The 14,828-nt window shown below is 42.1% G+C and overlaps 1 protein-coding gene across 36 annotated transcripts in view; it reads right to left on the bottom strand.

Moving 5' to 3' along the window:
* DLG2 (discs large MAGUK scaffold protein 2) overlaps nucleotides 1-14,828 on the bottom strand; it is a 1,097,443-nt gene that overhangs the window by 53,970 nt on the left and 1,028,645 nt on the right. For all 36 annotated transcript variants that reach the window (XM_078390148.1, XM_078390151.1, XM_078390152.1 and 33 more), the window contains one exon: nucleotides 2,410-2,586. In XM_078390148.1, coding sequence (XP_078246274.1) covers nucleotides 2,410-2,586 — 177 coding nt within the window. The remainder of the gene's footprint in view (nucleotides 1-2,409; nucleotides 2,587-14,828) is intronic.

The following is a 14,828-nucleotide window of genomic DNA, read 5'->3' as shown; positions in this document are numbered from 1 at the left end:
TTCTTTCTTCCCTGTGTCTTAAGATATCACTTTTCATGGGGTTGGATATTTCTACCTTTTTTAACACATATGTATTTCAAAGCAGTGCTCTTTCAGCAAGTCAAAGTTGTCTGTTTGTCAAATTGTACCATTTTCATCACCTCTGTATGTTACATTTAATGTACTTTATATGTGTGTGATTGATCACAGGAAGATAAACGATGAATGTGGGGTTTAATTTGCAAGCCTGCTTGAAGCATGTATCTCTGAAGAAATGCCATTGTGGAAGGAAGAACATATAGAAAGGGAGGGAGGGTTGATCAGAAAGAGCACATATTTTCGTTAGTGTGTAGCTTGGCTCCCATTGGTATAAAGTGGGAAAGGGTCTGGAATGCAGGATGAAAACAGGACGAACTATAGGTAGAGCCTCATGGCACAGTGGTTAAACTGCTGTACTGCAGCCAAAACTGTTCTCACAACCCGGGGTTCAATCCCAGGTAGCCGGCTTCTATCCTTCTGAGGTCGGTAAAATGAGTACCCAGCTCGCTGGGCGAGGGGGGGCAATGTGTAGCATCCATAATTAATTTGTAAACCGCCCAGAGATTACTTGAAGCGCTATGGGGCGGTATATAAGCAGCACGCTTTGCTTTTGCTTTGCTTTTAGAGGAAGGAAGAGAGCAAGGGTGGGTTGTGATCCAAGGAAGTGGGGCATCCCGTTCCAAGACCATGGTGTAAGGGACAATTGTACTACCGGCTGATGATCAGAAAGAGAAGAGGAAAAAGAAATTGTGGGCTTGAAGGCAGCAGCAGGGTAGTGAAGAACAGGAGGAGGAAGAAAGCTAAGGGCAAGTCTATCAACAGCTCTCCTGCCCAATGAGGTGGCAGAAGAAATACCGTAGTCCCACCCTGCGGAATCTGATTGCTACTTTTCTTTCACTTCTCTCTCTCTCCCCCCCCCCCACATGTGGAGGGTGACAAATCTGAAGAAGGCTCTCCACATGAGACAGCACTTTGGCAAAATTAGGGTCTCGACCCACACAAAGAAACCCACAGGTATCGGGGAAGAAACTGGAGAACGGGGCGAGGCTCTCTTGCAGTGCTTTCAGATGGAGTTCAGAGAGGCTGAATAGGACCTAGAACCAGCAATGCCAGTTCTTAAATTTGAAACATTTCCACTCTCTTTGGCTAGCAAAACATGGCAGTTCAAGACAGTGCAGCGAAAACTCAGACCGCAGGAAGAAAATTTCCACTCAAACAGCAAACTTGGCATGCAAGACCTTTAATCCCTGGGTTAGTCTTTGTCAAGGAATTGTATAAGATGGTTGGGATGTTATGGGGGAAGGCCCACATCAAAGGTTAGCACTGTTAGGCATTTATCGAGTCCCATCACCTTCTAGAGGTTCCTAAGACAACACCTCTTCCTCCTGGCTGTTCCTGCTCGTTCACCTGTACTCTCTGAGCAGCTGAGATGTAACAGAAAAGATGGAACAGCAACTGACGCAAATATGGTCTTCTCTATCTTGGAAGTGGTGCTGAGGGTGTGTATGACCAAGTGCAATGTCCTAACAGAATCATCATCAGCAGCAACAGCGATGAAGATGAAGGTGAAGACCAACAGGAGGAGGAAGAGATATGTCCAGGATGGTGGGCCTCTGAAGACTGATAAGGGAAGAATGTTGGCAACACTCAAAAAGCAAGGAAGACTTGTGGTGTTAAGTTGATGACATCACATATAACTGAGAAAATGGAAGAACTTCATAAAAGTTTGGAATGCAGAATGTAAATAGCAGTTGGCTGTTCAAGAGCTGAACAGCCTGTGTGGTTAGAGTATTGGGTTAGGATTTAGGAGATGTAGGTTTGAATCCCTACTTAGGCATGAAAATTACAATTACTGTTCACTCAATATTCTGCTAATTATCATTGTTGTCTTTATGTCCCAAAGTGTTATTTTGAAGATAAAGTGTGGAGGAGGGAGGCCATGTGCATTTTCTTGAACGCTCTTGAGGAAGGGAGGGCCGCGAAATTTCACTAACCCAGAAATTCACCTTCCCCTAGTTGTTAAGTCTCAGCTAGAGTGAATCAAGGGGTATTAACGGTGTTCACTCACCAAGCCCCATTGAAATCAATGTTTCTAATCTTAGCCAGGACTATGAATTGGATCTAGCCCTAAAATTTAGAATGCTGTAAAAAGAACTACAAAATACAGCTTTAAAGAAATAATATGATCATTGATCATATAGCCAAACACAACTACCTCTGTTTTACCACTAGGCAGGTCAACAGAGAAGGTTCCTTTGGCCGTCTGGGGAGATGGGGAGAACGGTCAAATATTTGTTTATTCTTCTAAACAAGTAAGCAAATGAATGAATGAATGAATATCCTGGGATATGCACACACTTTCTAAAGGCGGAAGGGTGTAGCACACAATACCTCTTTTTGCTGGGTATAACTCCCATTTCCTCGCTGTCCCCCTCCTGTGTAACTCTTCTCGCCTGCCACCATTCATCATCTGATGCATTGATGACGTGGAGGATGTCCCCATACTTGAAGCTAAGCCCTTGGCTTGGGAGGCCGCTGTCCTTGCTTTTATCATAGTCAAACATGGCTCTGGAAGAACAAAAAAGAAAGACACAAACAACGATTGATTGAATAAAGACAGCATTTTCAAAAGCCATCTCCTTTACACCTTGGCTTTAATTTGACTGTGTTTAAAAGCCAACTCTTCTGGGGAAGATCTGTCTCAATCTGTCAGCAGAAAAACAAAACAAAACCCACATTTCTTCCCTGTAGATACAGGAACACTTTTTAAAAACTCAGGACTTGGAAAAAGGTATCTTTTGCACTACCATTCCCAGAATCCCTAGTCAACACGAACTTTCCAAGCTCTGAAAATATTGACTTACAAAGGAAAATCTTAAAAATGAAAGTTGTTCAGGGAAATCGTGGGATGTCTCTTTTAAACATTTACAGAGCTGACATTATTCTTCTTTATTTCTAATTTGTGAGGGATTTTATTTCTCTCTCCCCCCATAATATCAGAACTCACAAGTAGGTACAAGATAGGTAAAAAGAAACCCTTCAGACACTACTTATTTAACATAGAGCTCATTCCCACAAGTCACACGTAGAGAAGGCCCATTGAACCAATGGAACTCACAAAGGAGTTGACTCACCAAATTCCCACTGATTCAATGGGTCTAACTCTAGTTGTAACTTCCTACTGGATTTCAGTCAATATGGCAGTCTGGGCACTGGTTTAGATGGCTTGAAAAGGAGGTAAGGTAAATTTCTGATCCTAAATCCAAAATATTGGTGCCAAGCGGAGTTGGCTTAGTAAACAATAACTAATTGATCAGAACTGGCAGCAAACTACTCTTTCATATCTGGTGGCAGAAGACTCTTGTGCTTCATCTGAACCCTCTACCGTTGGCACATCTTTGAGTTAGGATTGCACTATTATTATCTCCTCATTGGAGCAAAAGACTGAAATATGTTTCAAGTAATGAATGATTACTTGAAATAAATAATCATCTAGTGTAATTCAGTTGCATAGAGCTCTTATAGCCTCATTAGCACATGCACACACACACGATCCCAAATCACAGAAGGCTACTCATGGTAATGAAATGAACATTTTCAAAGTGGTCATTATCATAGCTGTTGCTGTTTTATGCATTTTTGCTTATCGCTTTGGTATGGTAAAACAATTTCTAAAACCATGGGAGAGTCCATCTAGGATCACATTCGGCAAGAAGGAACGTGCTATTTTTGGCAGGCCTTTTCAGAGGAAAATTGTCCTTTTTCAATACCATGTTTCCAAAAAATCTATATTTGCAACCTGTTAAATGCACAAAAGTTCTACATTTGCAAATATATCTTGTATGATTTTAATCAACCCTGTGATACCAGCAATGGGGCAGGAGGACCAGTAGCCTACTGAAGTTCCAGAAATCTGAAGCTTCCTGACCAGGTCTTCCCAAGAATTAAAAAAGTTAGGATAGCTCAGAGGTTTAGATGTTAGGAGTTCGATCCTCTACTGTGCCTCATTGACAGGGTCAGATACAATGATCCACAGGATACCTTCCAGCTTTGCAGCTCTAAAATGATGATGATGTTATTCATGAAAGGGCCCTCCTACTATGGATGGGCAAAACTGTTAATTTTAGTCTAAGTTTCTTATGTTTCTAATCTTGCACTCAGGTTGCTATTTTAAGAACGTTTCCAGTGTTACGTTATGTTCATTCTGAACTCTGAAAATTTTTGAAATTTGGACAAATGTATGCACACATTTTGTGTGCATTTTCCTTAATGCATATAATCACACAAGTGATGTTACTTGTTTCCCAGGGTGTCTGTCCTGAACCCAGTCTTACCAAGGTTGTGCAACCAATCACAAAATCAGTTGTGTATCTCGATCTACATTCAGTAGCCTTTGAAGTGTGTGTGTGTGTGTGTGTATGTGTGTGATTATTTTTTAACATGGCAGTCTCTCTCTCTCTCTCTCTCAAACTATTCAGTAACTATTACTAAATGCAATATTCCTTAATATGTATCTTTTTGTACCCACTTTTCTGAAACATGTGCATTTTTCATATGCAATTTTCATTGGGAAAATTCCACTACAAAACTTGGACAAGTATGCCTTTTGCAGCATAACTGGGTTTGGGTGTATGACAGTGAATTTTATATTAAAACCTGTTCCAAATTATTTTTCATTCGATACTCACTTTCCACACACCTATGGATCACAAGCCTGCATAAGCATGTCTTGGGCAGGAAATGACATTTTTTTTTCCTTTTAAAGGTATCTTTGTTTTCCTCTTTTGTATTTATATATTTCCTTTCTCCCAGAACGAGGACCCAAGGCTGCCATAACTGCATTCTTCTTATCTGAATGTGATTTCTCAGATAAAAAAAAAAATCTGGTGTTTTACAGGACGGTTTTCAGATTTGTACTGAAAAACAGAAAACACATTTGAATGTGGGAGAAGGTAGTACATCTTCTTTTAACCATGCCTATCCCGTGATCTTTCCTTCTCCCAAACTAAAAAGTCTCAATCATAATAAAGGCAGGCTCTTGAACATTTTGATTGCCTTTTTAACATATCCTTTCCAGGATTGTGACGATGAGCACAGAAGTCCATGTCTATCCTTGCTGCAAACGTGTAAAAGGAAATTGTGGCGCTCTTTTCGATCCTGGTGTGAATTGAATTCCAAGCCTTGCTAATGATTTCATTTTCCTGTGATTGGTTTTACTACTGATTGAATACAGATGGCAACATCTGGCACCGTGTGCTTCACACTGATTAGAGGTATTATATGTAATGCTAATTTAAAAAGAGAGAGAGAGATCCAAGGCAGGTGAAGCATTTAGCAATTGAAAGGTTTCAATGCTATCCTAAATTACAAGGAGTGGTTAGAGAGGGATAAAGAGGTTAATTAGAGTGAAAATTGAAGGATAAGGAAAAAAAAGTCAAAAGCAACCAGATTCCTAACTGAGGCTGGACATAGGGATCACTCAGTCCTTCTGTTGCAGCAGCTTCACTGACTGCTGATCCATTTCCAGGCAGAAATCAAAGTGCTGGTTCCAACACATAAGGCCCTAAACAGATTGGCCCCAAGCTATCTCGAGGACCGCATCTCCCTGCTCAAGTGTTAAGATAATTGCCATTCTGCCACCTTTACAGGTGCATTTGGTGGGGAACTGAGAGAGGGCCTTCTCGGTGGCTGCTCTCAGACTTTGGAACTCCTTCCCACAGGAAGCCAGGCTGGTCCCATCTTTGCTGTCCTTCTACAAGCAGGCAAAGACCTTTCTCTTCAGGCAAGCTTTCCCTCAGTGACTGGTTGTCAGAAATGTGCTTTTACCTTTTTGCATTGAATATATTTTGATGTTGTGTATGCTTTTTTTTTCAACATCAAAAAAACTAAGATCATGGCCACTGGTCCCATCAACTCCTAGCAAATAGAAGGGGAAGATATGGAGGCAGTGACAGATTTTACTTTCTTGGGCTCCATGATCACTGCAGATGGTGACAGCAGCCATGAAATTAAAAGGCGCCAGCTTCTTGGGAGGAAAGTGATGACAAACCTCGACAGCATCTTAAAAAGCAGAGACATCACCTTGCCAATAACAGTCCGCATAGTCAAAGCTATGGTTTTTCCTGTAGTGATGTATGGAAGTGAGAGCTGGACCATAAAGAAGGCTGACCGCTGAAGAATTGATGCTTTTGAATTGTGGTGCTGGAGGAGGCTCTTGAGAGTCCCCTGGACTGCAAGGAGAACAAACCTATCCATTCTAAAGGAAATCAACCCTGAGTGCTCACTGGAAGGACAGATCCTGAAGCTGAGGCTCCAGTACTTTGGCCATCTCATGAGAAGAGAAGACTCCCTAGAAAAGACTCTGATGCTGGGAAAGAGTGAAGGGAATAGGAGAAGGGGGCGACAGAGGACGAGATGATTGGACAGTGTCATTGAAGCTACCAGAATGAATTTGACCAAACTCCGGGAGGCAATGGAAGACAGGAGGGTGTGCTCTGGTCCATGGGGTCACCAAGAATCGGACACGACTTAATGACTAAACAAAACAACATAATTTTTTTGGTATTGTGTTCATTGATCCTTTTACTATTTACTGTATTTGTGAAGGCTTTCACGGCCAGGATCTAATGGTTGTTGTGGGTTTTTCGGGCTCTTTGGCCGTGTTCTGAAGGTTGTTCTTCCTAACATTTTGCCAGTCTCTGTGGCCGGCATCTTCAGAGGACAGCACTCTGTGCTCTGGTGTAGTTGGCTTGGGAGTGCAGTATTTATAGTTGTGAGATAGGCTTTTGTCTTTTTCTGTAGATGCGTGATTAGTGTGTCTTGTTGTGGGTGTATTGTTGTGCTAAGGAGAAGATAATCTAAAATTATCAGAGTCAAAACCAATCAGTGGTTGAGGAAGGTGGCTGCAGAGTCAGAAGTTGGGAGTTTAATTCCCCACTGTGCCTCCTGCAAAGTAGAGCCAGCCTGTGTGGCTCTTGGGCGAGCTACACAGTCCCAGGGTGCTCCCAGAAGAAGGGAATAATAAACCACATCTGAGTACAAGTTACAGGAAGCCAGACTGAATATCAGGAAAAGCTTCCTAGCTGTTAGAGCAGTACAACAATGGAACCAATGACCTCGAGAGGTGGTGAGTGCTCCAACACTGGAGGCATTGAAGAGGAATTTAGACAACCACCTGGCAGATATGCTTTGATTTGCATTCTGGCATTGAGCAAAAGGTTTAACTCTTTCAATATTAGTATTCTATGATTCTATGAGTACCTAGGAAATCCAGGAAAGTGTTTCCAGTAGTCAAAGTCAACCTAGTTGACTCTGGTTCCCCACCCAGACCAAAGGTAGGGAATCTGTGGTCCTTCAGATATTGGGCTCCAAATCCCATTGACAGCTGCTAACATGCTCAGTGATCAGGGATAATGTGAGTGGAGTTCAGAAGGACAGGGTCCCTCATCCTTGCTTTGTACCCCATAAAGATCACTCTCACTGGACCATACTGAGTGGAGCTATTTATGCAATGTGCTAGAAGTTCTAATCTTACAATGTCAACTGAAGTAGGATAAATAGATTATGACCAATGGATCTAACTATAAATCCTAGCAGCAACTTTCTTTGAATGGATGTGGGGTTCTGAAAGAATATTGCAGATTTTCAATACTGAATGCAGCTGATTTTATCTCTCTCCTCCCCATCTAGTGCACTACTCTGGGTGGCTAACAACAACCCAATACCATCCATAAAGATATAAACAGAGAACCAAGAAATACAAAGCATTTATTCAACGAGGAGGCACGTTTTTCTCCCCTTGTCAAATGCTACATGCTTCATAAAATGGATAAAGCATTCCTTCAGAGCCTTAGAGCAACATTTTCAGAAACTCCAGCACCATATTGGCCAAATGTCCCCTGGAGAGCGTCTTCGCATAAGCCGTACTTTCTAATCTGGTAGGAAAATAATAGGATTTCATTCCAAACAGCTGGATTAGATTCATGTTACTCCCTAAGCTGTTTTATCTCCCTCCCTGCAACTGACTTCCTCATTTTCTGCCGGGGAAAGTGAATGAATATTTGACGGTACTTAAATGGGCTAGAAAAGCAGGAGACTTTCTCTGAGTCCAGCCACCCTGTCAGGCATGTCTGATGAGGAAACGCTGGTGCCTTTTCAGTAGCTGAAATTCCCTTTCAAAGGATGGTCATACAGCTCCCTTCATCCTATCCTTCTTTGGGCAAATATTTCTGGCTTTTGATAACTGAACGGGCTGCTTAGGATGGGACTTTTAAGGGAGGAAGCTGTACTCTTCATTTCTATTTTTAAAAACTGTGTGTTTTTAGATTTTGTAAGTTCCCCCCCCAAAGAACCCCTATGGTGTACCAGATGGAGCTATGGGCTAGGAGACCTGTATTCAAATCCCCACTAGACTACTGGGGGTGTGGCACTGTTAAAAGCAATCCTTAAATATCTTACATGCTTTGAAAATCCTAATTAGATATAGCTTAGATACAGCTAAATAACAATAACAGAAAAATATTTTTATCCAATGGTCATTTTGGTATAATAATATGTTTAATTGCCTATCAGTGTTATAACTCAACTCAGTTTCTAGCCTTATTTATGTATTAACCATTTTGTAAGCCGCTTTTGCAGCCATTTTGTAATTTTGTAACCATTTTGTCCAGTCATGAAGAATCAGACAGGACTAAACGACTAAACAACAACAACAACAAGCCGCTTTAGGTCCCTGAATCAGAAGAAAGGCAGGATATTCATCAAGCAAGCAAGCAAACAAGCAAACTTGGTGACAGGATTTTATTCTAAAGGAAACATGCAGACAATTTTACCCTCAAATTTTAATTATCACCATTCTTGTCAACAGCTGTACAAACACATTGTGTTTAAAAGCCCTTGATTCCAGTTCATAGCTTGTAAAAAAGAAGGGGGGAATCAGGAGGGGGGGGGAAAGAAGGGAATATAGAACAACAGAAGTCTGTCAGATAATGAAAAAGCTAGTGCTTAAAAAAAGGGTAAAGAGTTTGGGTTCTCATTTCCAGAAGGTTTTGCTCCTTTCTGATTGTGAGACTGACAGACAAAAGTACGTAGTGAATTGATTCGCTTGAAGCTCATGGAAAACAGTAACAGGAGCAGATGAACGTCTTACTTCTTGGAATTTTTGAAGCACCAAGAACCAATCAGAGACCATCAACATCTGAAGAAAATGCATTTGGTGACGGGGGGCGGGGGAGAAAGAGAAGAATATTAGAAATAATAATTAATGGTAAAAGGAAACCTGAGTTCATTGTACATCTCAACCTGTTTTTCAGATGGAGGAAACTGGATGTCAACAGTGCCTAACCTACTGCTTCCCGTGGGCGAATTGCATGGCTATGATGGGATTTGCGGTCAAAGTATCTGCAGAACACCATAACGGAGAAGGCTGCTCTGGAGGACTGCATAAAGTCTGTCAGTTGGGTAAAAAGGCTACTGAAGTAATTTCGACTGCTGAAAGATTACAAATGATGTGCTGGCATGACTCAGTCCAACAACACAAACAAGGAAGAACAGCCTAAAGCATGCTGCCTAATTTTTTAAAAACTATGGATTTGCAAGGGATCCCTGTAGCTTTTAGGGAAGAGTGAACGGTCTCTGTTTTAGTGTATAGCTTACAAGGCTGCAAGGAAGAGGTGAGACAGAGAGAAATGGGGAAAGAAAGAGAGAAAAAGTGGTGGAAGAAAGACAGAGAAAACAGCTTGCTCTGCCCCTTTTTGCATTTGCTACGAGAGGCTGATGACTCTGAATTCATAGGACTCATGAATCCATGTTTGTTAAAAACTACCATAATGGCTGATAATGCATCTTGTAGGATGGGAAGGGGGTGGGGAAAGAAGGCAATGCACCCCCCCTTTGAATGTCTTCATAGAAATGGAACCCTTTACTTATTTTGTTCTCACAGTTGATGGTAAGATGCATCAAAAGGTTTCTCTCCACTGGGTGAGATTATAGTTTTTTGGCGTATTTATACCATTTTGGACCTCTTCTGCATAAAAATGGTAAAAAGGGCTTTTGCAAAGAATTTGGCTGTTTGCGCAGAAAACCTCAAAAGGTGTGCAGAAAATCCTGCCTTTTGCAAAGAAGACCCAGTCTGGGACGCATTTGGTCCAACATCGAGGGCTAAATAAAACCTTCTGCCTTTCAATAAGCACTGCGAGCTTAAAATATCATCACCCTACTACTGCCTCAATGAAGCCATTCTCCATAAGTCTAGGTTCACCAGACCAAAACAAAACAGGAGTATTTTTTTCAAAAAAAAAATCTCATTTGTGTTATCTGGATCAGGATGTAAAAATCTGTTAGCCTCATTCTCAATCCATTTCTCTAAACTTTCTTCACTACGTTGATCTGCATTTTCACTCACAAATAGTTTCATAGGCATTTTTCCACTGAGTAAACCATGCTTCTGCATATTTTTAGAATCTAGGTATTTTAATTCATGAACATCTCTGAAATGCAGACAGGGGCCTTCTGGGCATTTCTTTCTCCAAAACAAATTGCAAGCATTGAAAACTGTATAGATTTCTGCGACGAGATGTGGAAAACATATTAAAATAGTTAGGCATGTGCATGATCTTTGAACAAATGTGTGAATCCAGAACAAATTGAAGGTATTTGGGCATTTCCAAGGTGAGCACTGATCACCCACCCATTGTGTTAAATCTGGCTCTCATTTATTGTTATTATTAGAAGCGGGGAATGCCAAATTAGAACTAAGGAAGATGGCGGCCCACATTGTTGCAGTCTTGAGAAACGATGGACATATAGAGCAGGCAATATCCGCAAAGCTCTTTATGGAGCCATGAAAATATAATTAGAATTTCTTTGCAGAAAAAAATACCTCCATAAAATTCAATAGCTCAAAAACCTATCAAATGGAAAAACAGAGCTGCATTACATCCAGACTCGTATTGTATGGGGAAATGTCCTTTTAATTAATTAACATTGTACATTTCTTCTTTTTCATTCCAAGAAGAGATGTGTGAGATTTGCAGCTGGGAGAAGGAAGAACAAACAAACGGTAACATATGATGTGCTTGATAGTCATCCATAATGAATAAAATGCTATATTAAGAGAATGGGGAATGGTAACATTTAATGGAAAAATGAGAACACTTTGCCATATTCCAGTTATGACAAATGGGAACTCTAATGCTTCTTGGCTTGGAGGAGAGTGGACCCAAAAAAGCAGACCACGCAAGCTGCTTGCCAGTACACCTTCATTTAGGAGGTACTGGGCTCCTCTTGCGGGGGGGGGACCTTTGGCAGGATGACGAGATGGGTGACTCTAATTTTGTGGGAGCCATTTTGAATTGTATAGAAGCTATGATAAGATTCAGCACCTAAAGTAAGCCTGTAAAAGTTCGGACTAAAACCCAAAGCAGATGGGGAAGATAAAGCTTTTCTGGAGAACTCTGGGAATTGCATTCCAAAACCCTAACAACTTCTTCAGATGTGGCATCATTCAGGAGAAGCCACAGCCTCCTTCCCAATACAATAATTTTTAAAAATCCTAAAAGAACACCCACATTGCAGGGGAGAACATGTAATTTTGACACTGACTCGAATATAAGCCAAGGGATGTGTGTGCTTTTTCACAAAAAAATGTGCTGAAAAACTAGGCTTATACTTGAGTATATACAGTAAATATTCCTGACTTATTTTTAGTGCCACACAATACCTCCAAAATTACATTTTGCCCAGGACAGCCATTAAATGCGTGCAATACAGATAGGGATCAGATGTTGCGCCATTAAAAATAATAACATGGTTGCTTCGTCTGCATGTGGTCACTGCAAAGCAACAGGAAGGGAAACAAAGATGCAAAGAAAATGGAAAACACCACAACAGCTTGTTAACATCCATCATTAATGCCCTTTGGCCAGCCTCTAATGTCGATGAACCAAATGAGGTCAAAATGTCGTGTTCCATTTGGGATAATAAATATCTCGGAATTATGTGAAGGAAGGAAACAATGTCACCCATGAAATGTGTACTTGGGGAAGGAATTGGCCACCTTCTTTTATAGCTGGGCTCTGGAGGAGAAAAACAATTGTTAGACTCTAGTCCGGTTTCATGACTAGTTCAGAGAAACAGAAAGTACACAATGAAACTACAGCCTCTGAAGATGCAAAAAATTATGATCATGCTAAGCTCTACCACAGGGCTTTGTACAGGAATGTAAAGAAAGACCCTTGCTTATTTCCAACCACTGGCTCCACAGCCAGATACCTAAACCACTGAGCTATCCAGCAGTTTAAACTTAGAGAGCTGAAGGACCTAATTCTGAATCAGCGGATACACCCAACACTGATACATACATGGGAGTACCCAATCTTGTATGGTGGGATAGAGTGGTGGGCTACCATTCGGGAGATCTAGGTTTGAATCTTGCTTGTCCATTGAAAGTCACTGAGTGGTGGCATTAGCTGAACCACTCCTCAAGTTATCTCAGTTACCTTGAAAACCCTATTAGGGTTGCTGTAAGATGCATATTAAGATGCATATTAAAGGCACACAATGCACACAGTATATGCATACTAACTTCTAGTGTGCCCAGTTATTCATCAGACCTATGAACCCTGGCACCAGGTGAGAGTGGGAAAGAGAGGGGTGCCGAGCGTTTGGTATAGCCTCCCACAGTAAAATCAACTTTCTCTTTGTCCAGGATGGTTCACTTGAGATTTGTCTCTTCACCAAGGGATCCAGAGAAGCATATCAGTTTCAGCTGTTGCCTTGAGATTTGGAAACGGCCTGCAGTTGTAAAATCGAATGCACGTGACAGAGTGAGGCCCCGTTGCTTGTCCCAGCTCCCGCCAACCTAGCAGTTCGAAAGCATGTAAAATGCAAAAATGCGAGTAGATAAATAGGTACCACCTTGGTGGGAAGGTAAACGGTGTTCCGTGTCTAGTCACACTGGCCACGTGACCACGGAGGATTGTCTGTAGACAAACGATAGCTCTATGGGCTGGAAATGGAGATGAGCACTGCCGCCTAGAGCAGTGGTCCCCAACGTTGGGCGTCCAGATGTTCTTGGACTTCAACTCCCAGAAATCCTGGCCAGCAGAGGTGGTGGTGAAGGCTTCTGGGAGTTGTAGCCCAAGAACATCTGGAGGCCCAAGGTTGGGGACCACTGGCCTAGAGTCAGACACGACTGGACAAATTCTCAAGGGGAACCTTTTGCTGGAGACTTCCAAGAATAGAAGATGCCTCAGATTTTTTTTCCTGCCTTGGGGATATGAGGGGGATACACAGAACACTGAGAACAACAAAACCAGCTTTGGGAGCTGAGGGAGGCCCATGATCCACGTTTTGCCATCTTGGGTTTAAAAGTCAGACACTGAAGCTGGAGTAGAAATGAAGACGTTGGTTGGTTCTGACACCAGTGGGGGAGTCGCTCTAGGGTTTAATGCAAATGAGACATGATCCGAAGCATTAGTTTGGGAAGAAGGTTCAGCATCTTAGATAACTGAAGTAAAGTTCGGACTAAGACACCAAGCACATTGACAGAATGGAAGGTGAATGAGGAGGACAGTGGAGGAGAAAACAGGGAGGAAGAGGCCAAAGAATGTGAATACATGCAGCTTAGATGCAAACTATAGATAGTACTAAATGTAGCTGCGGAGGGAAGAGTTAGAATTCCTATCTCGCCATACAAAGTAGACTGGACAAAAAAAATCATACTCTCTTGTCTGCTACCAAATTAAAAAAAACACCACCCTAATATACTGTTAATGACCTTAATACAATATCAATTTTCCTCCCGTTGACTAGGAGCGCAATGGGAAGGATTTCCACTGGGTCTACACGGTGCACGAAGGGGAAATGACATCCTTCCCTCCACAGTTCTGATCTCGATTATTGCCACACATGAGGGAGAAACCTTTGAAAAAGCCAGCTCCTGTTGGTGCCCATAAGACAGCCCCTCCCATCATCTGAACCAGGGATGGGGCAGCTTCCAGAGATCTGAGGGCCCCACATGAAGGACATTGTAGGGTCATGCCTCCTGCCATAACCTCCATCCCTAAAGTGTCTTACAAAATGTTCTTTGTAATAATGAAAAAGCCTACATTGCACTCCTTGTTACTGAGGTCCTATCTGAAGACAACACCTATATGTCAGGGCCAGAGTTTTTTTAAAAAAGGGAACAAGCCAGAAGATGGCTCAGATGCAGATCTGACTCTTCTATAGGGAGTCGTCGTTGTTTAGTCGTTTAGTCGTGTCCCACTCTTCGTGACCCCATGGACCAGAGCACGCCAGGCCCTCCTATCTTCTACTGCCTCCCGGAGTTGTGTCAAATTCATGTTGGTTGCTTCGCAGACACTGTCCAGCCATCTCATCCTCGGTCGTCCCCTTCTCCTCTTGCCATCACACTTTCCCAACATCAGGGTCTTTTCCAGGGAGTCTTTTCTTCTCATTAGATGGCCAAAGTACTGGACCCTCAGCTTCAGGATCTGTCCTTCCAGCACTCAGGGTTGATTTCCTTTAGAATTGATAGGTTTGTTCTCCTTGCAGTCCAGGGGATTCTCAAGAGTCTCCTCCAGCACCACAATTCAAAGGCATCAATTCTTCAGCAGTCTGCTTTCTTTATGGTCCAGCTCTCACTTCCATACATCACGACAGGAAAAACCATAGTTTTGACTATTCGGACTTTTGTTGGCAAGGTGATGTCTCTGCTTTTTAAGATGCTGTCAAGATTTGTCATCGCTTTCCTCCCAAGAAGCAGGCGTCTTTTAATTTCGTGGCTGCTGTCTCCATCTGCAGCCCTTCTA

Source organism: Pogona vitticeps, chromosome 3 (genome assembly GCF_051106095.1).
Source record: "Pogona vitticeps strain Pit_001003342236 chromosome 3, PviZW2.1, whole genome shotgun sequence".
Lineage (NCBI taxonomy): Eukaryota > Metazoa > Chordata > Lepidosauria > Squamata > Agamidae > Pogona > Pogona vitticeps.
This window is presented reverse-complemented; position numbering and strand designations above follow the sequence as displayed.